The following is a 23433-nucleotide window of genomic DNA, read 5'->3' as shown; positions in this document are numbered from 1 at the left end:
CAGAAAAGAAAGCGTGCCGAGGAATCAAAAGAACAGCAAGGAAACAGGCTTGAGGCTAAAGAACGCAAAACCGCGCAGTTAGATGAAGATCCACCTGGACAGCGAGAGCAAAACTGAAAATGATAGCGATGATGATTGGGTTTGGGATTTTGACTTGGATAAGGTCATCAATGCCTACCAGATTTTAGTTAAAAAAAACAAAGGTTCGGCGATATGTATTTCATAGTGAAGCTGAAAAATAAAGAAGAAAAAGAAAACTGAAAAAAGAAAAAATGTAAAAAACTAAAAAATACTAAAAAGAAAAAACACTCAAAGAGAAATTACAGACCGGGACACAAATGACGACCGGGACAGAGGGAATATAAATAACGACCGGGACACTCAAAGAGAAATTACAGACTGGGATACCGGGACACAAATGACGACCGGGACACAGGGAATATAAATGACGACCAGGACACAGGTATTTAAGAATATCGTTCAAAGACAAATTTTTAATTGTAAGAAGACCGTTGAAAGAGAAATTTCTAATTGTAAAATGACTGAAGAATCTACAATGGCAACACCCGAGGAAGCTGCTCAAAACGAATGTATTCAAGCCGAAGTAGCTGAGTTGGTAAAGGACACAGAGGGAATATAAATGACGACCGGGAACCTCAAAGAAAAATTACAGACTGGGACACCCGGACACAAATCACGACCGGGAATATAAATGACGACCGGGACGCAGGGACACAACTACAACGGGGACGCCGGGGGCACAGGCGGGATATATAATTGACGACTGAGACACAGGGATTGTTTGAATAGAAATTACAGACCGGGACACCGGGACACAAATAACGACCGGGACACTGGGACACAGGGAATATAAATGACGACCGGGACACTCAAAGAGAAATTACAAACTGGGACACCAGGACACAAATGACGACCGGGACACAGGGAATATAAATGCTATTTATATGCACAGACAACGGGACAGCGAAGAATGCTGTATATTCGCATGTTTTACGTAGTTAAAAATATATATTTATATCTATCTCTATTCACAGGTGGGACACAGGGACACAGCTACAATAGCGCGTAACTAATATGGCGCGTAACGACTTTGCGCGGGGGGGGGCTTGGGGGGGCGCGAAGCGCCCCACCAACTAGGAGTTGGGGTGGCGCGAAGCGCCACCCCAACAGCTAGTATATATATATATATATATATATATATATATATATATATATATATATATATATATATATATATATATATATATATATATATATATATATCTATTCACAGGTGGGACACAGGGACACAACTACAATGGCGCGTAACTAATATGGCGCGTAACGACTTACGCGCGCGGGGGGGGCTTGGTAGAGCGCGAAGCGCCCCACCAACTAGGTGTTGGGGTGGCGCTTCAGTATATATACATATATACATATATATATATATATATATATATATATATATATATATATATATATATATATATATATATATATATATACATATATATATATATATATATATATATATATATATATATATATATATATATATATATATATATTTCCATCGCCAATTTGTACTCGTCAATCGTGTATATTGGACAACGAAACATATAGTAACTATGCCAGCGTATTTGTCAGTAAAAAAAAAACAGATAAACTATTAATCGATTTGATTTATCGAAAAATTTCTTTATTGATTTACATAACAAAGATTGTTTTGAGGCAGATAGAAACAGATATTAGAAAATAAGCTAGGCAGAAGAAAGAATTGCTCAAAAATTACTTCATTAGAATATTCCTTGCTACACGTTAGATTCAACCAGACCACCTTTGATCGTGACACTCGGCTGATACTATTGAGCTGTAAAGGAGGGCCTAGACGGTCAATCATTTTGATCAAAAGCTTTCATCAATCGATTGATTCAAGCATGATTGACTATCTAGGAACCTGTTTGAAGCTTGAGTCTGACGGTGATTGATTAAAGTTTTGAATGACTCAAGTAGTTGATGAGGGTGATCGACCGTCTAGACTAGTTTTGTTCAAGCATTGCGTCAGTCACCCGCCAACAACAATGGAAGACACGTCGGAAGTAAGGACAAATGCGGGACACAGGTTTATCTGTTTATTAATAGAGTTATAACGGGACCATCTTGAATTACAGAGAGCTAACAGTAGAGACTATTTTAACCGAAATAAGAAAAGTGCGGCATTTGACCGGTAAATCCAGGCATTAAGAACATTAAAGCCAGATTATACAGTTTCCAAACTATAAGAGAAAATTAATGTTTTCGCCTGATTGGAACCAAATTACATACAAGAAAAGCCAAATCAGTATTATTCTGCATTATTCTGCATGTCCTGGTCGTCATTTATATTCCCTGTGTCCTGGTCTGTATATACATTCGTTTTTGAATTGGTATATGATGAAATAAATTTTTTTGTTTTTTTCCTTTTTTTCTTTTTAGTTTTTTTGGTTTTTAGGCCTACCTATTTTTTTAGCTTTTTTTTTCCTTTTTTCTTTTTAGTTTTTTTGTAGTTTTTACCTTTTTTAGTTTTTTTTTTATTTTTTTTTTTTAGTTTTCTTTTTCTCCTTTATTTTTCAGTTTTTTTGCTTTTTTTAGTTTTTTTTTTCAGTTTTTAGTTTTTTTTAATAGTTTTTAGATGTTTTTTTTTCTTTTTCGTTTTTTGCTGTTTTTACCCTTTTTTTAGTTTTTTTAGTTTTTTTTGTTTTTAGTTTTTACCTTTTTTAGTTTTTTTTTAGTTTTTTAGCTTTTTTAGTTTTTTAGTAGTTTTTACCTGTTTTTTAGTTTTTTTTAGTTTTTTTTTCTTTTTTAGTTTTTTTTCTTCTTTTGTATTAATGCTAAAGCCAAGGTTCGAACCTGGAACCTCTCGGACCTAGAACCTGGAACATAACGCTTTACCAGCTCAGCCACTTCGGCTTGAATACATTTACCATTTTTATTTTATTTATTTTTTTCTTTTTTGGTTATCTTTTTCTCCTTTATTTGTCAGTTTTTTTCCTTTTTTTAGTTTTTTTTTCTTTAGTTTTTTTTAGTTTTTTTATTAGTTTTTAGTTTTTTTTCTTTTTTGTAGTTTTTACTTTTTTTTAGTTGTTTTAGTTTTTTTTTAGTTTTTTAGTTTTTAGTTTTTTACCCTTTTTTTTATTATTTTAGCTTTTTTGGTTTTTTTTTGTATTTTCTTTTTAGTTTTTTTTGTAGTTTTTACCTTTTTTTAGTTGTTTTAGTTTTTTTTTAGTTTTTTAGTTTTTAGTTTTTTACCCTTTTTTTTTATTATTTTAGCTTTTTTGTTTTTTTTTAGTATTTTCTTTTTAGTTTTTTTTGTAGTTTTTATCTTTTTTAGTTTTTTTCTTCTTTTGTATTAATGCTAAAGCCAAGGTTCGAACCTGGAACCTCTCGGACCTAGAACCCGGAACATAACGCTTTACCAACTGAGCTACTTTATTTGTATCGGATTAACGACGCTTCTTGACTACTAAGGTCCCTGCGTCGGCCCTGTAGTGCATTCCTGCAGCATGGTTCAATCTCTGGGTCCTGTATTACCACGCTAAGGTCAAACCCACTGCGCCAACACAGGTAGTTATATAACTGAGCTACTTCGGCTTGAATACATTCGTTTTTGAATTGGTATGTGATGAAATAATTCAGACGTCATATGCAGACAGTGACGTCACTCGACAGACACACAGACACACAGACAACTTATTTTTATATAAAAATATAAAAAAAATTATATATTTTATTGTTGGGGCGCTTCGCGCCCCCCCCAAGCCCCCCCGCGCGCGTAAGTCGTTACGCGCCATATTAGTTACGCGCCATTGTAGTTGTGTCCCTGTGTCCCACCTGTGAATATTAAATAAAAAAAACAAGTTTTTTCAACTGAAAGTAAGGAGTGACATCAAAACTTAAAACGCACAGAAATTACTTCTTATATGAAAGAGGCTGCTTCCTCATCAACGCCCCGCTCTTTACGCTAAAGTTTGACTCTTTCTCTCAATTCTTCTTTCTAAAACAGTAAAAACCTTTAGCGTAAAGAGCGGGGCGTTGATGAGGAAGCAGCCTCTTTCATATACGAAGTAATTTCTGTGCGTTTTAAGTTTTGATGTCACTCCTTACTTTCAGTTGAAAAAACTTGTTTTTTTTATTTAATTTCTGAACGTTTTTGAATCAATGCATGTTTTGATTTTGGCTCTCCGCAGAGGAATAATCAAAACGAAATTTGCATATTTTTTTTTTTGGCTCAATGGCTTTCTCATAATTTTGATCGAATGATTTTGAGAAAAAAAGAGCGGGGGACGAAGCCTAGTTGCCCTCCGATTTTTTGGTTAATTAAAAAGGCAACTAGAACTTTTAATTTTTTACGAATCTTTTTATTGGTTAAAGATTTACGTAACTTATAAAGTAGCTTACGTAAAGAACTTTTGTATTCTCATGTTTTTATTACATATATGAGGGGATTCGCCCCATCGTCAGTACCTCGCTCTTTACACTAAAGCTTAAATTTTATCCCAATTCATTAAGAATGACCCCCTGAATCACAAAAGCCGTAGAATAAGTAGTTGAAATTACCGAAAATACTTTAGCGTTAAGAGCGAGGTATTAGAAATAGGTGAGCCCCTCATATGGGTAATAATTTCTGTTTGTTTTAAGTTTTATTGCTGTTCCTTACTTCCAGCTGAAAAAGCTTTTTCACTTTTATTTTTTAATTGTTTTTTTTTTTTAATAATGCTAGTAAATCCTGCTCTCCCTTGATGGAAATTTTCTTCTCCCATTACAAATTCTCGAAGGAAAGTTCCCCGAGCATATCTCCCTCTTCTCAACCCCTCCCCCAAACCAAAAAAATCCTCCTGAAAACGCCTGTATACTTCCCAATAACCATTACTATATGTAAGCACAGGTCAAAGTTTGTAACTTGTTGCCCCTCCCACGGGGACTGTGGGGGAGTAAGTCGTCCCCAAAGACATAGTTATAAGGTTTTTCGACTACGCTGAATAAAATGGCTATCTCAGACTTTTGATCCGTTGACTTTGGGAAAATAATTAGCGTGGGAGGGGGCCTAGGTGCCCTCCAATTTTTTTGGTCACTTAAAAAGGGCACTAGAACTTTTCATTTCAGTTAGAATGAGCCCTCTTGCAACATTCTAGGACAACTGGGTCGATACGATCACCCCTGGGAAAAAGAAAAACAAAAAAACAAAAAAACAAAAAAACAAATAAACATGCATCCGTGATCTGCCTTCTGGCAAAAAATGCAAAATTCCACATTTTTGTAGATAGGAGCTCGAAACTTCTACAGTAGGGGTCTCTGATACGCTGAATCTGATGGTGTGATTTTCGTTAAGATTCTATGACTTTTAGGGGGTTTCCCCCCTATTTTCTAAAATAACACAAATTTTCTCAGGCTCGTAACTTTTGATGGGTAAGACTAAACTTGATGAAACTTATATATTTAAAACCAGCATTTAAATGCGATTCTTTTGATGTAGCTATTGGTATCAAAATTCCATTTGTTAGAGTTTTGGTTACTATTGAGCCGGGTCGCTCCTTACTACAGTTCGTTACCACGAACTGTTTGATAGATAGATTTATATATGTGTTTCAAACTACGTAAAAATTGCGAATATACAACATTCTTGGCTTTCCCATTGTCTGTGCATATACAAATGTCGGACCGGGTACATTCACCAAAAGCAGGCGTAGAAAGAAGCATTCATGTTGATTGGGGTGAACGGTGTAGAGTCTTCCTATCGTGGTATCTTTGAAGATGGTAGGTTGGCCGTCGACTGTCTTACCCTGTTTTCGACGTTCAAATACTTTATTTTTAGTATTCCACGTGTAATACGAAGGCACTTCAGTATACAGCAGTTTTTTTGCAAAAGAATCATTTTTGCAAAGCGAAAAGAAACCGGTTAACTTTGTATCCGGTGGATTCAGGGCTCTTTGTTGGACGTTGGTTTCCGAGAAATAAACACGTTGACCATTCTGTAAATGTACCGCTATGTGAACAACAGCTGGACTACGTTCATGTATCGGAAATGAAAGAATTCGCCAAACAGCTTCATTACTGCTTATGTATCTTCCAGCCTGATATTGTACGATTTCGTCGATATCTTTGATTTCGGGCTGCAAGCCGATCTTCCCTTGGAGGAATTTGTCATGGGAAAAGAGAAATTCCATGAAGGAGGCCCAGGATTTTCTAGCATTATAAAAAAAAAACAAACAATGAAAATATAAATATAAAAGTTTTTTCAACTGAAAGTAAGGACCAGCATTAAAACTTAAAACGAACAGAGATTATTACGCATATGGGGGGTCCATCTCTTTTTAATAGCTCACTCTTTACGCTAAAGTATTTTTTGTAATTTCAACTATTTATTCTACAGCCTTTGTGATTAAGGGGTCAATCTTAAAGAATTGGGACAAAATTAAAGCTTTAGTGTAAAGAGTGAGCTATTAATGAGGGGGCTAACCCTCTCATATACATAATAAAAATATACGAATATAGAAGTTCGTTACGTAAGTTAATTTGTAAGTTATGTATATTTTTTGCTAATAAAAACGTTCGTTAAAAATTAAAAATTCTAGTTACCTTTTTAAGTAACAGAAAAATTGGAGGGCAACTAGGCCTCCTCTCCCACCCTTTTCCTCAAAATCGTCTGATCAAAACTAAGAAAGTCATTTAGCAAAAAAAAAAATAATGTACAAATTTTGTTTTAATTATTCATTTACGGAGAGCCAAAATAAAAACATGCATTAATTCAAAAACGTTCAGAAATTAAATTAAAAAAAACAATTTTTTTTTAACTGAAAGTAAGGAGCGACATTAAAACTTAAAACGAACAGAAATTACTCCGTGTATGAAAGGGGCTGTTCCTCCCTCAACGTCCTGCTCTTTACGCTAAAGTAATTTACTGTTTAATAAAGTAGAATTGAGAGAAAGAGTAAAACGTTTCTATTATGGACCCCCAGAGACTAGGCCAACCCTCGGTCCGTGCCCCCTAGTGGAGGTATCCGTCGGACTTAGTCCTATCCACCACTCGGGAAAGCGCTAAGTTGCCTGGGGGAGGCCTCTACTGAGAAGACGACTCAGTAGGTACTCAGAGTAGGTCCATGAGGCACATAAACCTGGAAAAGATGCATGTCTATCATAAAAAAAAGATGACAACGATTTAATAGCCGAATGTTATTTTCTTTTTTAAGATTTTAAGTTGTCTCATTTATCCTGCTAACTCACATTCTTTTTTCAATAATTAGATTAAAACTAGAGTTGTTTTACCACATAAATGGTATGTCGAAACCTGTGAAGTTACTTGAATCACTTATTACAGTGAGAACATGGGGAAATTTTTCTCCGGTATGAATGAAATCTCATTTGTGTGGATATATTGCAACTCTGATTGAAGATTTCACTAAACAAATGTTCAAATGTAAAATCTTTCTACGATTTTACATATGTATGAAACTGAGATTGAAATCAATTTTTTTTTATCACAATCAAACAATAGCCCACTAGGAAAGTTAGAAATCAGGAAAATGCATCGGAAATACCCCATGACTCAATAATTTACCTAAAGTCGGCTTTCTGAGGCATAACCTATGCATGAAGTCACCTTATTTTTCAATACTGAAACCACTTGTTTTAATAATTATTATGGCGAATACATATGAAATAACCCATGACGTTATTTAAAATATACTTTTTAGGTGTAACACACCGATCTAAGCATGAAGTCAACTTTGTATTTTTTAGACACCTTATTTCTTTAGACTGGAATCTTATGTTTTTAAAACAGCCTAAGGTACTGACGTGTTATAGCGACCACACTGTTATTCCTGAACTGAGTAAAACCGTTGTTTTTTTTTTGTCGGAACAGAGGTGATTAGCTTAGGCTCAGTGAGATAAGCTACTATGCAGGTACATTTAAAATAAATATTTAATATATAGAGTTGGTTAGTTTATGTATTAAATAGAATGTGTTGTGGTCGGCCCGCTTTCCATAATTCTTTGTTGTGTTTTCAATAACTTTGTTACTGAAACATTATGTTTTCATCATATTTTGGTATATTTCATTGGGACTAACCTAACTTCATTTCTTTGGTTTGGTTGCTAGAACACGTAAGTACCCAGCCTAAAAATAAAGTAAAATAAATCATATTGTTTTTAGAACAGCTTGAGGGACGCTCATTCCTTTAAGGGGCTGAATGGGAGCCCGGTTTTCCTCAAAATTGAGGTCACATCTTGACTCCAACTGAAAAACTGCCAGCTTTATCTTTTCTGCTAGCACTCAAAAGATGGTATCTACTTTAGAACCAGAAAAGTAAGCCAAAAAACAGCTTCATTTTACAATTAATTATAGTGTCACTGTTGATGTTTTGTTTTTGTTTTTTTTTTTTGCTGGAAGTTTAAAGTATAAAAAATTATTTATTTACAGTGTCTACCCAATTATTTACCTTTGTCAAATTATTATCTTATCTTAAAATGATGGAGCTTCTGGGAGCCTAGGAGGTTTTATTATACAAGATATTCACTTACTTTACTTCGTTTTGTATCTGCTTACATAACAGATGATTGCCCATGTCTGTTCTGATAACGGCTATTTCATCTCTTTGAGTTCCCTTTTTTTCTAATGTTTTAAGTAATTCTTGTACTTTGTTTTTCATAGAGTTGAAATCTTGTACACAAATTACTTCTGGCTTTTCTCCAATAACTCGTGTTCCTGGACTAAAGTGGACGACGAGTGGACGACGGTCATTACATGAATACTTTGGATATAGAGACATTTTATAAAAATACTCTCTTAACGAATAACACTGTAGTTCACTTAAAAGGTAATGTATACTTCCCGTGTATCTTAGACTTTCCGTAAGATATGTCCTGTGTGAATAATCACATATTTTATCCCCTTTTACTGATACACATGAGATAGGCCGATAAAAGTTTACAAGGGTCGGTATGTCTGAATAAGAAGTACACCAGGAGAAATTAGACCGGTCGATTGCCCTGAAAATTTCGAACAGTCCATCTGAGTTATTGTAGATCATGCGTGGTAGATCATACATTATACCTTCTGAAGGTACATCATCACAAAAAACTTTGAATCTTGTTTCTAAGTCAAATTTTTCAATCTGAAACGACTCTTTAGATTCAATGTCGATAAGGTCACTGCCACCAATGAATTTTATTAGTTTTGAAATTTCTTCAAAACTGGATTTTTTCCTTTCTTCGTTACTCTGTCTCTCAATTTGCTCGATGGTCTGCCAAAACATTTCACTTATCCACTGTATTGTGTTCTCATTTCTATGAAACACAATTATTAACTCTTTTTTCCCGTTTTCTTGTTCTCGGCGTAACTGCCGAAGCTCCAAAAACACATCGACCATCTTCAATATTAAGCAATAAGTTTTTCCAGTCCCTGGTAGACCTATGATCTGTAAAAATGGATAATCACACTCTACAATCTCTTTCTGTGCAGGAGTCAAGAATATATTTGCTACCCCTTTATTCATTTTCTCATCTTTCCTTTTCTTCCTTCTGTACTCTTCGTCTAACGCTTTCTTTATAATTGTTGCTGGCCTCATAATATCCCACTGGTAGTTAGTGTTCAAATAACTAATGTGTAAGCCATAGAACCTGAAAGACAGATACGGAGATTGACGAGAAAAATATAGCTGCCTCACTACAAATTCAAAACTAATATAATGACACTTCTTAGGAATTTTTTTTTCAGTTACAATTACTATAGTCAAAGCACTTATCAAGTTATTTATCAAACAGTTCGTGTTAGCATTTTAAATCGTTATTTATCGCTTTAAAAACTAGAGTTATGAGAACGAGTCAAACTTTAGCGTAAAGAGCGGGGCGTTGAAGATCGGATAACCCCTTTCATATACGGAATAATTTCTGTTCTTCTTAAGTTTTAATGTTGCTCCTTACTTGCAGTTAAAAAACTTGTTTTTTTATTTAATAGTTACAACAAGTCCAGTACTTTTAGATTTTAAAACCGACTCTAATTTCTGAACTGTCTAATGGACTTTTAAATGAATAAAAAGTAAAAAAAAAAATTGATTTTAAAAAGCTTTTAAAACTTAAAAACTTTTTGTTTCCTATCAAGAAACAAGTTAGGAACTTAGGAGTCATAACAGGTAATTAGGAGAGATAAAATGAACACCCAACCACTTAATGATTTTTTCAAACAGCTCGTGGTAACGAACTGTAATAAGGAGCGACCTCGCTCAATAGTAACCGAAACTCTAAAAAACGGAATTTTGACACATTAGTAACATCAAAAGAATTGTATTTTCATGCTGATTTTAAATATATACGTTTCATCAAGTTTAGTTTTACCCATCAAAAGTTACAAGTCTGAGAAAATTTGCCTTATTTTAGAAAATAGGGGGAAACACCCCGTATCTTATCGAAATGACACCATCAGATTCAGCGCATCAGAGAACCCTACTGTAGGTTTCAAGCTCCTACTAGGTTTCAAGCTCCTATCTACAAAAATGTGGAATTTTTTATTTTTTGCCATAAGACGGATCACGGATGCTTGATCCGTTTTACTGTTTACTGTTTTTACTGTTACGCTAAAGGTTTTTACTGTTTTAAAAAGTAGAGTTGACAGAAAGATTCAAACTTTAGCGTAAAGAGCGGGGTGTTGAGGAGGGAACAGCCCCTTTTGTATACACAGTAATTTCTGTTCGTTTTAAGTTTTAATGTCGCTCCTTACTTTCAGTTAAAAAAAAGTTTTTCTTTTTTTTTAATTTAGTTGACAGGAAAGATCAATGATTTATTTTGCAAATGAATGCAGCGTTTGAACTTGTAGCAATGCTATAATCATGATTACAGCAGCAGCTACAAACTGGTAAGGAGCGGACAACTACCCATAGTTACAGCTTCAGTAAAGAGAGCTTGAAGTGTATACCGGGCAACTTTTCAGGGGGTCTCTAGCTCTCTCACGATGAGTCACCTATACTGGCCACTTCTCGGGGGGAACTTCCTATATTGTGTAGCTAAACCTTCTTTCTAAGAGGCGATAACACATGTTTCCTTGTTTCTAAGCCCCAAATGGCATTTTCTTGTATATATTCAGTGGTTTAAGCTCGTCAAAATATCAGGGGGAGGGGGCCAAGCTGGAGTAAATTTTCCCAAATTAAGTGAAAATGACTATGAAAACTGAAAAATGAGCCATATATTACCGTAAAGGCAAGGATATACTAAAGAAAACTGGTCTGTTTCTCTGAATGCTTGGAATATGTAGACTTATACTAGTTCTGACCAGATTTGTTACAAAAACTAAATTTAAGCTAGGGAGGAGGGCAAAATGAGGTCTGCGAGGGTACCTTGGGTCAAGAGGTGTCAGTTGCCCTCCCTGCCCCATAGCAAATTACGCCCCTGTATATATTGGATTCAAACATAATTTTTTTTCCTACCGAGAGCCAACACATGATTTCTGACGTTTAGTCCATTAATATGAGAGATGTTTACCCCTTGTTTTTGCGAACTTAGACGCCATCCGAACACAATATCCTGGAAAGCATTTTGTACAATAATATATAGCTCCCTCACAAATACACAGTTTATTATAATAATATAACACCATCTATTAGTATCTAGGGTTAATTGAAAGCCAAAATTTCAGAAGGGTATCTAACTCCCAGAAAGTTAAAATGTTAGTAGACTCCAGAATGAGAACTAGAGAGAAATTTTCCAGGAACAGTTAAATACTAAACTTGATAGTTTATAATTTGACAATATGGAAGATTGTTGGAATTATTTTAGAAAAACAATTTGTGAAGTTACTGATGGTATTTTAAGGAAAAACTTAGGACTGTAGCTAGGAATATTAGTGAAAAATTTTAATGTTTAATGGAGAGGAGAAGGGGCTTGTACAAGAATTATTTGAGTAATAGGTAATATGAAAACAAAGGAATGTAAAGAAAGTTGAGAAAGCATTGAAATATGAACTAAGGAAGTGTGAAGTGGAGGCCATGGATAAAATTGATAAGGATCTGGAAGATACAGCTAGACGGCATAATAGATAAATATTTTCGTGCCAGGTTAATAAATTGAGAGAGAGTAGTTAATCCGAATTCGTCCTAGTTAAAGATAGGATTAGTGATAAGGAAAGAGTCAAAGAGAGACGAGCAGAGAGAACTCTATCTGCTAAGCCGAGATAGAGTTGAAGGAAAAGATATAGAGGAAAATGAAAAAGTTTGTGATAGCTTGGATGTGAAGGAAGAATTGTTTTGTGAGGAAGAAATAGCGACAGTACTAAAAGGATGAAAAATAATAAGGCTCCAGGACAGGTAGTGATAGTGTGGTAAATGAGTTTCTTAAATATGGTGGCTCTGAGGTTAGAAATAAGTTACTGAAGATTATGAATACGATTTTTGCAAAATGGGAAGTGCCTAACGATTTTAGGAAAATCTTAATTAAACCTCTGCATAAGAAAGGTGATAAGAGTGGATGGGGTAGTTATCGAGGTATTAGTGTGGTCTCTGTAGGTAGCAAATTACTTAGTAAGTTATAGCATTTTAGACTTGGAGATGCTGTAGACAAAGTTTTAAGAGCGGAACAGTGCGGTTTTAGAAAAGAAAAGATAGTCGACCAAATTTTCACTCTTAGGTTAATAATTGAGAAGTGCCTGAGCTGTCAAACACCTTCGATTCCAAGCTTTATAGATTGTGAGCAAGCGTTCGATTCTCCTGATACAAGAGCTTTAGCAAAGGTCTTACCATTGTATGGTATACCACACAAATACATCAGGAGCGAGGGAGTAGGCCTAGTTGCCCTCCAATTTTTTGGTTACTTAAAAAGGCAACTAGACCTTTAAATTGTACGAACTTTTTTATTAGTAAAAATATACGTAACTTGCAAATTAACTTACGTAACGAACTTATAAATTCGTATGTTTTTATTACGTATATGAGGGGGTTCACCCCCTCATCAATACCTTGCTCTCTACACTAGAGCTTGAATTTTGTCCTAATTCTTTAAGAATGACCCCTGAATCACAAACGGGTTTAAACGGGTAACGGGAAAACGGGTTTGCTATCGAAGAGATACAAGCAATGGTGTTGTTAAGATTCTTAGGGTCTGTTTCAAAAATCGAGCGGGAACAAAAAAGATGATTACACTTAAGCGAAAAAACACGAGGATTATTCAATGCGGGATTATTTATAAAAAGTGGGATTATTTATAGATATAACATCAATTGTGGCAAGTTTAATAGAAAATCTCGTCTATTCCTCGCAATATGTCACGTACGCATTAAGTTATTCCTTTTGAAGAAGCTCTTATGCAAAACCAGCGATTTGAAAATGCCTTTAGTTTATTTCTCCAAGATTCTTCATTTCAACACGACCAAAGATTAATTATTTTCCAAGCAGCAATCTCAAGAATACGTAATTTAAAAGAACAAAAAACAAAAACAATAAAAATCGATACTGTCAAAAATTGTCTCTAAGTGAGCCCCCCCTCCAGTTTCCCCCCTCAAAAAGCAGATGTTTTAAGCCAGATTTTTCCCTTTTAGCTTAAAAGTTTTTGATTTCCAGCGGAAAATGTCTTCTTACCTGTTATACGTCTAAACGACGTGGTTTTTTATCTAGAAGATTCTGTCATAGTAATTCAAGGAGTTTCGTATAGATTGCTTGACTTTTTGCACGATTTAGTATCAAGCAGAAAACCCCTGATGCTGTGGATGAATTTTCTATAGATTTTCTCACTGAGAATAAACTACCTCTGAGTTTGATAAAAATAGTATTTTGAGTAAAAAGAACCCTTTTTCTTTGAACAAGTGTATGGACGATAGCTTTTAATAGTTCTCTAGATATCGAGAAGACAGTACCTGTAAGTTTCCTCATGTAGAAAAATCTGAAGCTTCGCTTATAGCACTAGGGCTAACAAATAATTAAAATATATTAATAGCAAGAGCATTAGAAGCCCCTAGTATACATGCAAAGATAGCTGGTGTTTCACTACAAAGAGTAAGATAATTTTTGGAAAAAAGAAAGTTATATATTACATAGAAATCGCAGAAAAGTCCTAAACGCTTCAAAACGACTATTTCATATTCTCTTGGGGAAATAGTTCAAGCGAATATTTCAGCGTCAGAAGGAGACTTTGTAAAGTTTGATAAACCTTATAAATACTTACTAATTGTGATTGGTATATTTAGCCGTTTTTAAATGTTTTTCTTTTGAAGTAAAAGAAAGCTAGTGAGAAAACTGAGCATTTCGATTAATTAAATTCTCACTTGCCTTTTTGAAAATTGAAGAATGATCGAGGCAAAGGATTTTTAGGGGCTACACTAAAGAAAGTGTCGGAGCAATATAATATAGTTCTATATTTAATATAATTTAAATACCATGCCTTTTTGCATTTGAAGTACAGTATTGCTGTAAAAGGGTTATTTGTACTCTAAGACTAAAAATAAACCAGTATTGTACACAATTAATACCATTTCGTTTATACCTAAGCTTGAGCTGAGGTCAAACTTAAAATAATTTCTCTCATCGAAGCCATGGTAAAATCGCCTCAATTGATGTTGGTCTGCATAGCCTTCCAGAAATATTAGATTTTAGGAATCCGAAACAAAAAAAAGTCCGACACTAAAATTGAAAAAAAGCGAAGAAATTAGACACTAAAATTTTGAAAAAAAGAAAAAAATGAAACACTAAAGTTAAAGAAAAAAGGGATTATCAAAGAAAACCTTAAAAATATCAACTCTCATCGAATCTTCGGATAAATGCAGAATTAGCTTTAGGGGAGAGACAAGAGAAGGATGACGGTAGAAATTAGCTATAATCCCCAGGCAGTTCTAGTCTCTTTTTTTTCAAGGGAAGACATTTTTCAGGGGGAATTTTCCATGAGATGGTATTTCTCAGAGGTATTTTCTGCAAAAGGTGTTTTTCGGGGAGGAGGGACTGTTAGTATCCAATAGCTTTTGGCTTTTAAAAAGGAAATTAAACTTTCAATTTCCAATCGAAAAATAAAAGGTGATTAATAAATGTGATTAACAAAACCACCCAAAGTCCTTAGGGCAAGGGTTGTAGGTTATTTCAAGTTACCCATTGTTAAAATTTAAGGTTTCTATAGAAGGGATGGTCATACAAACAATGGTAGATGCTAATTCAATTGGAAATGAAAATTTCAAGTTCAATTTTGAAGAATCGAAGGCAATCAGAAGACAATCAATCTCTCCCTCTTAACCATCATTTTCCCCCAAATGCATCCGATCAAAATAAAAAAAAAATTTCTTTTTTCTCAAATAGTCTATAGGACAATTAACCATGCCTATGTGGTTAATAACCCCGCCAGCAGCTCCTGGGACAAGGACTGTAAGCTAAGCTAGTTACTCAGTGTTTTTGTGAAGAAGATCTTTGTATGAGCTTGGGGGGGGGGTGCTCATTCGATTGGAAATCAAAAGTTTCCGTGCACTTTTTAAGAGTTAAAAGTGATCGAAGGGCTTCTACCCTAACCTAAATGCAAAGAGCTGCTGAGGCTCTTTAGGTTAGTCTATCTAAGATTGGCCCGTCGTTATGAAACCATCGAAAACTGAGCTGATGACTGTAAAGCCATGTAAGAAGGCGCACAGTCCCTTAAACTGTCCTAGATATATGTTCTTAGATTCGACTCTATAAGCATTTGGGCACCCCGTCAACAAGTTCTTCAACAAGGACAACATGCGCAGTTATTAAGGAGCCAAAAAGTAAACTTCATAAATTATATGGTATGTTTGATAAATACACGCTAGGAAAGCTTTAAACCAAGTGATAAAACGATTGCTCCATCCCAAGTGGGTAAAATTAAGATTCAAAGTACCCCTTTTCGTATCTTTTCATTGGATTCGGCCAATCCGATGGGAAATTAGTGCGCCAACAGAAAAGAAAAATTTACATTTTTGGTCGGTTTATCAAGCCTATTCATAGTATAGGAGAGAGAAAAAGCGAAGGACGAGATAGAGAGGAAATGAATAAGATGTAGAGACAAGAAACTGAGAAAATAAGGGACCATAATGGTATCGTAGAGAATAAAGGGCAGGAGAAAAGGGAATATTGATGGAATGAGGGCAAATATACCCAAAATTACGGTTTACAGAGAAAACCAGAACTTTGAACACTATTGAGACAATCTGAGTCCCAACGCACTTTAAGTGATTACAACCTAAATACAAATATGCTGACTCAAAGACCTAATCTTGAGTCAGTAGAAATGATTTCTATGTCTGATTTTATGTCAGAATGATTTCGTTCATAAAATAAATTTTTATTGTAAGTTTTTTTTCTTCTATGTCTGTTGATTTTTTCTTTTTTTTTTCTTTTTTTCTTATCAGAACAGTGTATTTTTACACAGGTTTTTCTTCTATGTCTCTTCATTTTATTTTTACCTGAAGAGTTTATTTTTTACATAGGTGTAGAGACTGCGAATTCTCTGCGAACGAGATTGGAAGCGTGACTTGAGACAGTGACATTTTAATTTGATTATTTAATTAATATTTTTATGAAATAGTTAATTAACACAAACTTCCATTTGGAACCACAAAAGAGCTATTATGAAAAAATTTATAATATAATATATTTTATAACTATTCAGTTCTATAATAAAGAACTGAAAAAATCTATAATTTGGAACAATCCTACAAGAAACGTGAGGTGACCAATTATATGACATTTTGCGTGGAATTTTTTTTCCTTCAATGTTCTACTTTTAAAATGATTTTTATGTCGATATAAAATGCCTTACTTAAAAAATTTTATTGTCTTTGGAAAGGTATTTTCGATAAAAATAATTTTAAAAAAGGGGGAATATCTGTAAATTTTCGAATACAAATCTTGGAACAGGAATCATATCACCTAATTTTAATGCAATGTGGGTCAATTTTATCTTGCAATTTATATTGGATTCTAGAGCCCTAAGTAGAACACGAGTTTATAGAATTTATGATGCTTTGTCTTGTGGAAAATGGGAATGCGAAAAACTATATTTATAATACCAGAAAGTGGAACACTAATATAACAGAACGTGTTTCAAAGAATTTTGGAAGTCATTTATGTACGGCCTTCGTGTTTAAAGGAGTGTTTAAAGGAGATCCTCTCGCGCAAAACTTCTGTAGAGCTTGTTTTCAAACCATCTATATAGACTTTGTAGAATAAACGAATAGTTTATAGTAAAGAGACTCTTCTTCTATCTCCACCCACGGGAACCCTTAGCTGTGAAAGATTTGGCTACACGCTTACCAGTACACGCTCATCAAAATTAGATGACTATCAATATAAACGTAGACATCACCAGAAAGGAGTACAAAAGGTTTACAATCTAATAATTTAGCAAAATAGTGGATCAAGGTGGGGGTGCAGGGAGCGCGCGCCCCCATCTAACGTAATGGCGGATTTACGGTTGGAATTGTGACAGCTTGCTCTTCTTGGGACAATGTAACACTTTAAAGTTATTTTCCTAATTGGTTTTCAATAGTTGAGTTATAAATAAGTTTTAAATTGCTAAGAATGCTTTCTTTTCCAAACAAGATCGAAACAAATCTTCAGTTACCTTCTGTGGTCTCTGTTAGATTTTACTGATTACGCATACCGCCCAAGAGTATTTATTTAAATTTAGATTTATCAAGGGACTTTATCCGTATTACCACAAAAACCAACTGGGAGGTGAAAATCTTCATTCTGTATTAAAAAAAAGAAGGAAAATTTAAATTCATAACTTCTTCATGCGGTCAAAATAATATTACGGGATTGTGCTGTCACAAAAGGGCTGAAGAACTTAGTAAGTAAACTAATTTTTTTTATTGTCAAAAATTTGTTTTCGAGTCTTTTTATGGCCAGTGGCGTCATTTGGGGGGGGGGGAGCAAGGGGGCCAGTTGTCCCCCAGTAATTTGGAGAAATCACTGTAATTCATTAGGTGACTTTAAAACTGTTCATCGTTTTATGTTTCAAATTCGCTATTTACTTTGACCAGAAATTTTTTAATTAATTAATCCCATTAATCCCCAATAATTGTAGTTGGTAAATTTTCTCTGCAGCTGCACTATAATTTACCCACAATCCCCCCTAGTATACAAATATATAACCAGAATTATACATTTCTCGTGTATTTTGCCATGCGTCATTCTTGTTTCAACCCTAAAATTAAATAAAAATATATTAAATATTTAAGATATTAAAGATAAATATTAAATAAAAAAGATGGTTTGTTTTAATTTTTGTCCGTTTTGGGTTTTATCTATTTGTTTAATAAAAATTATTTTATCAACAAATGAAAATGTAAGAAAAACGAAAACAGCAGACTAATATACTCTTAGAAGAGTTTATTTTCTGAGTACATTTATTTGCCACGATTTTCTGAAAATGTAAATCAAACAGTTCGTGGTAACGAACTGTAGTAAGGAGCGACCTGGCTCAATAGTAAACGAAGCTCTAAATAACGGAATTTTGATGCTAAAAGATACATGAAAAGAATTGGATTTTTATGCTGATGTTAAATATATAAGTTTCATCAAATTTAGTCTTTGTCATCAAAAGTTACGAGCCTGAGAAAATTTGCCTTATTTTGGAAAATAGGGGGAAACACCCCCTAAAGGTCATCGAATCTTAACGAAAATCACACATTCGCATTCGGCGTATCAGAGAACCCTATAGCAAAATTTCAAGCTCCTATCCACAAAAATGTGGAATTTCGTATTTTTTACCAAAAGACAAATCACGGGTGCGTGTTTATTTGTTTGTTTGTTTTTCCCCCAAAGTTCATCGTATCGACCAAGTGGTCCTAGAATGTCGCAAGACGGCTCATTCTAACGGAAATGAAAAGTTCTAGTGCCCTTTTTAAGTGAGCAAAAAAATTGGAGGGCACCTAGGCCCCCTCCCACGCTCATTTTTTCCCGAAGTCAACGGATCAAAAGCTTGAGACAGCCATTTTGTTCCCCATAGTCAAAAACCATAATAACTATGTCTTTGGGAATTACTTACTCCCCCACAATCCCTGGGGGAGGGGCTGCAAGTTGCAAACTTTGACCAGTGTTTACATACAGTAATGGTTATTGGGAAGTGTACAGACGTTTTCAAGGGGATTTTTTTGGTTTGGCGGTGGAGTTGAGGGGAGGGGGCTATGTGGGAGGATCTTTTCTTGGAAGAAAAATTCAATGAAAAGGGCGCAGGATTTTCTAGCATTACTATAAAAAAAACAATGAAAAAATAAACATGAAAAGTTTTTTCAATTGAAAGTAAGGAGTAGCATTGAAGCTTAAAACGAACAGAGATTATTACGCATATGAGATGTTCTAGAAATACTTTAGCATAAAGAGTGAGGTATTTAGGAGGAGATAAATACCTCGCTCTTTATGCTAAAGTATTTTTAGTAATTTCAACTATTTATTCTACGGCCTTTCTGATTCAGGGGTCATTTTTAAAGAATTGGGACAAAACTTACGATTTAGTGTAAAGAGCGAGGTATAACGAGGGTACAAACCCCCTCATATACATAATAAAAATATAAGAGTATAAAAGTTTGTTACGTGAGTTAATTCTTAAGTTACGTATATATTTTACTAATAAAAACGTTCGTTAAAAATTAAAAGTTCTAGTTGCCTTTTTAAGTAACCGAAAATTTTTTAGGGCGACTAGGCCTCCTTCCCCACCCCTTATTTCTCGAAATCGTCTGATCGAAACTAAGAGAAAGCCATTTAGCCAAAAAAAAGAAATACTACGCAAATTTCATTTTAATAATTTATGTACGGAGAGCCAAAATCAAACATGCATTAATTCAAAAACGTTCAGAAATGAAATAAAAAAACTAGTTTTTTTAACTGAAAGTAAGGAGTGACATTAAAACTTAAAACGAACAGAAATTACTGCGTATATGAAATGGGTTGTCCCCTCCGCAATCCCTCGCTCTTTACGCTAAAGTTTTACTCTTTGCCACAAATCTACTTTTTAAAACAATTAAAAGCTTTAGCGTAAAGAGTGAGGGATTGCGGAGGGGACAACCCATTTCATATACGGAGTAATTTCTGTTCGTTTTAAGTTTTAATGTCGCTCCTTACTTTCAGTTAAAAAAACTAGTTTTTTTTTATTTCATCCGTAAAGAAATCGATGATATGTTGAAAGGATTTGAATTAAGCATTTAGAATTCTCTCATTTCTATAACTATCTATAGATTATATGGCGTTCATTAAACATTAAGACAGCGGCCACACTTAAGAGGAAAAAAAACTAACAAGCGAGAAAAATGAAGAATAGCTGATTGGTACAGTTTTAGACCATTTTTACTCTAGTATATTTTTTATATTTATTTAAAAGTATTCATTTAATAAATATATATATATATATATATATATATATATATATATATATATATATATATATATATATATATATATATATATATATATATATATATATATATATATATATATATATATATATATGTATATATATATTTTTCTCTAGCATATATTTTTTATGGCTATTTTAATGTTTAGATGAATTATATGCTACAGTAGAGTGAATTAGGTACAATCATAAGACATATTCTATCCTCAAATGTAAATTACAATAATTTTTGGACTTAATTGAATGGAGGCTAGGAAATGTAAATTTGTGAAGGCTTTGATTTTAACCTGGTGCCTTGCAAACTTCTTACATTTATTCCGAATATACATACGGAAATGGTTTTCTGAAGCCAATGAAAGAATTTGTAGGAACAACTGTCTTGAAAAAAGAGGCATCGTCGACCAATAAAAATCGTTACAAACATTTTTTAATTTTTGAATTCTATTTTTATTAAAATAAAGTAGTTGGCAGTAAGTATAAGCAAGCTGAATTCAAAATTTTCATTATTCCCATATCTTCATCGCCATTCCTTAAAAATAAAAAGAAGTTGACATTATCCTTAAGTTGACACTACTGAGAAAAATTCCTTTCGACAAATGTCAAATACACAAAATCTGCCTAATTACTCTACAGCTGTTAAAAACCAAACAAGTTTTTTCAACTTAAAGTAAGGAGCAGCATTAAAACTCAAAACGAACAGAAATTATTCCGTATATTTAGGGATTTTACCCCTCTTCTATACCATGATTTTCACGTGAAGTTTATAGGACTTTCAAAAAAGCTTCCTGTTCTAATTAAACGGCCCTTTTGTTTCAGGATTCGTTCTTAAAAAATTGGACAAACAGTCAAACTTTAGCGTAAAGAGCAAGATATTGATGAGGAAGAAAACCCCTTCAAATAGGGAATAATTTCTTTACGTTTTGAGTTTTAATGATGCTTCTTACATTCAGTTGAAAATAGGGGTCTCACCGATTCTGTTCTTGGCTAAAACAGAAATAGTGAAAAACGGCAATTAAAAAACGGAACAGGAACTGTGTTTCTTTTTCAGTTTTTTTTTTTTTACCAAAAAACGGGAACAACCGGTTTATATTAAAATAAAATAATTTTTTTTTTTAACACAAAGTAAGGAACGACATTAAAACTTAAAACGAACAGAAATTACTTCGTATGTGAAAGGGGCTGCTTCCTCATCAACGCCCCGCTCTTTACGTTAAAGCTTCACTCTTTCTCTTAACTCTACTTTTTAAAACAGTAAAAAACTTTAGCGACTCATATTACGAGACTTCCAAACCTTGAATGGATCAGTTTTCCCTTGAACTAAAGACTCGCTATTGAAAATCTAGAGCCTTTAAAGATTTGACTACTGGCAAAGCATGCATTGCATTGACTACTAAAACTTGGCCAAGTACTCCCCACTGACTAGTTTGATTGTGTCGTGATCACCGGGACTATCACGGCAGATGAATCTATTAATAAAGATTCAGTAACGAGAATAGCCAAATCTATCTATTGTATTCTGGAGAAGATCATCAGTGGAAATATGCATTTTCATTAAACATCGATCAAGATGTGTGGCAATCATGACGGGTTGTGATCTGAACAAGGCTTATAAGCCTAGAAGGCATTTTATACAGCCACGTTCTTTGGAGGTCCTCGGCAATATTTGAAAGTACACCTTCACTAAACGTATTTTTTAACAAGCTAAGCAAACTTATGCATACAGGTATGTATGCTGTGTATCAGCATGCATCATTGTTATTCTTCTTGGTCATTTCCGAAACAATTTTCTATGTTGGATCTTGTCTGCAGGATGTTCACCGGTAAATAGAAGAAAAAGCAGAAAAAAGTCAAAAGTTTTCAAATATCGGTATCTTTGTCGATATTTACGTTGCGATATTGTATATTGATAGTTGCTGTGATACATCGATATATCAATATCGATACTGATTATCACCAAACAATACCTTTAACCTCCTGTGTTGTAGTTCCAAAGCTAGCTGAAACTCCAAAGTGGTCAGATGCATCGTTGATAAGGACCCTGGGAAGATTCAAATGCAAATTAGAAATGATAACCTATTATCCAGAAGCTTAGCTGGTATTCCCGTAATTCTTTTAGGGATATTTACCCCCGTCCCATGTAAAATTTCTTCCGGACACTTCTATCCGCGCTGAAAATCCCACTCCCCGTAAAATGTTTGCAGAAAATTCAGCCTGAAAAATTCACATTAGCATACTTTTATTTGAAAAAAGACAAGTTCTAATCGTTTTTCCAATCACTCCGGAAATCCCTCCTTCTGTAAAAAATATTTCTGTTTTATAAAGTAGAATTGTTGTTTTAAAAAGTAGAGTTAAGAGAAAGAGTCAAACTTTAGCGTAAAGAGCGGGGGTTGAGGAGGAAAATCCCTTTCATATACGGAGTAATTTTTGTAAGTTTTAATGTTGCTCCTTACTTTCAGTTAAAAAACTAGTTTTTTTAAATTTAATTCTGAAAAAGAAATGAAGTTGTGTTATGGTAGCCTATTGGTGGCACTCATTTCATTATATTTTTTTTCGGTTTGCCATCAGGTTACCGCATGATCAAAAAAGGAATTCAATGGATTATTTAATAGCTATTACCTTTTTCTACGTGTTTTTTTTTAAATTCTTCAAAATACCTCCATCATAAGTTAAAGAATGGCATCATAAATAGTTTATTAATACCATAATACCAACTAAAACCATAATTTATTAATACATAATTAAAACCATAAATACTTTTTGCTGCCATTCATGAAAAGTTTTTAATTATTTTAAAAAGTAGAGTTGCGAGAATGAGTCAAACTTTAGCGTAAAGAGCGAGGGATTGCGGAGGGGACAACCCATTTCACATACGGAGTAATTTCTGTTCGTTTTAAATTTTAATGTTGCTCCTTACTTTCAGTTAAAAAAACTAGTTTTTTTATTTAATTTCTGAACGTTTTTGAATTAATGCATGTTTGATTTTGGCTCTCCACACATAAATTATTAAAATGAAATTTGCACATTAATTCTTTTTTTTTGGCTAAATAGCTTTCTCTTAGTTTTGATCAG

General features: G+C 34.0%; 1 protein-coding gene across 2 annotated transcripts in view; it reads right to left on the bottom strand.

Annotated features, from left to right (window-relative positions):
- LOC136043904 (uncharacterized) overlaps positions 1-23433 on the bottom strand; it is a 77046-nt gene that overhangs the window by 40831 nt on the left and 12782 nt on the right. For both annotated transcript variants that reach the window (XM_065728940.1, XM_065728939.1), the window contains exon 2: positions 8560-9657. In XM_065728940.1, the coding sequence (XP_065585012.1) occupies positions 8560-9605 (1046 nt within the window). In that variant the 5' untranslated portion in view covers positions 9606-9657. The remainder of the gene's footprint in view (positions 1-8559; positions 9658-23433) is intronic.

The sequence above is a fragment of the Artemia franciscana genome, chromosome 2, assembly GCF_032884065.1.
Source record: "Artemia franciscana chromosome 2, ASM3288406v1, whole genome shotgun sequence".
Classification (NCBI taxonomy): Eukaryota; Metazoa; Arthropoda; class Branchiopoda; order Anostraca; family Artemiidae; genus Artemia; species Artemia franciscana.
The sequence above is the reverse complement of the archived record's forward strand: the minus strand, read 5'-3'. Positions and strand labels throughout refer to the sequence as shown.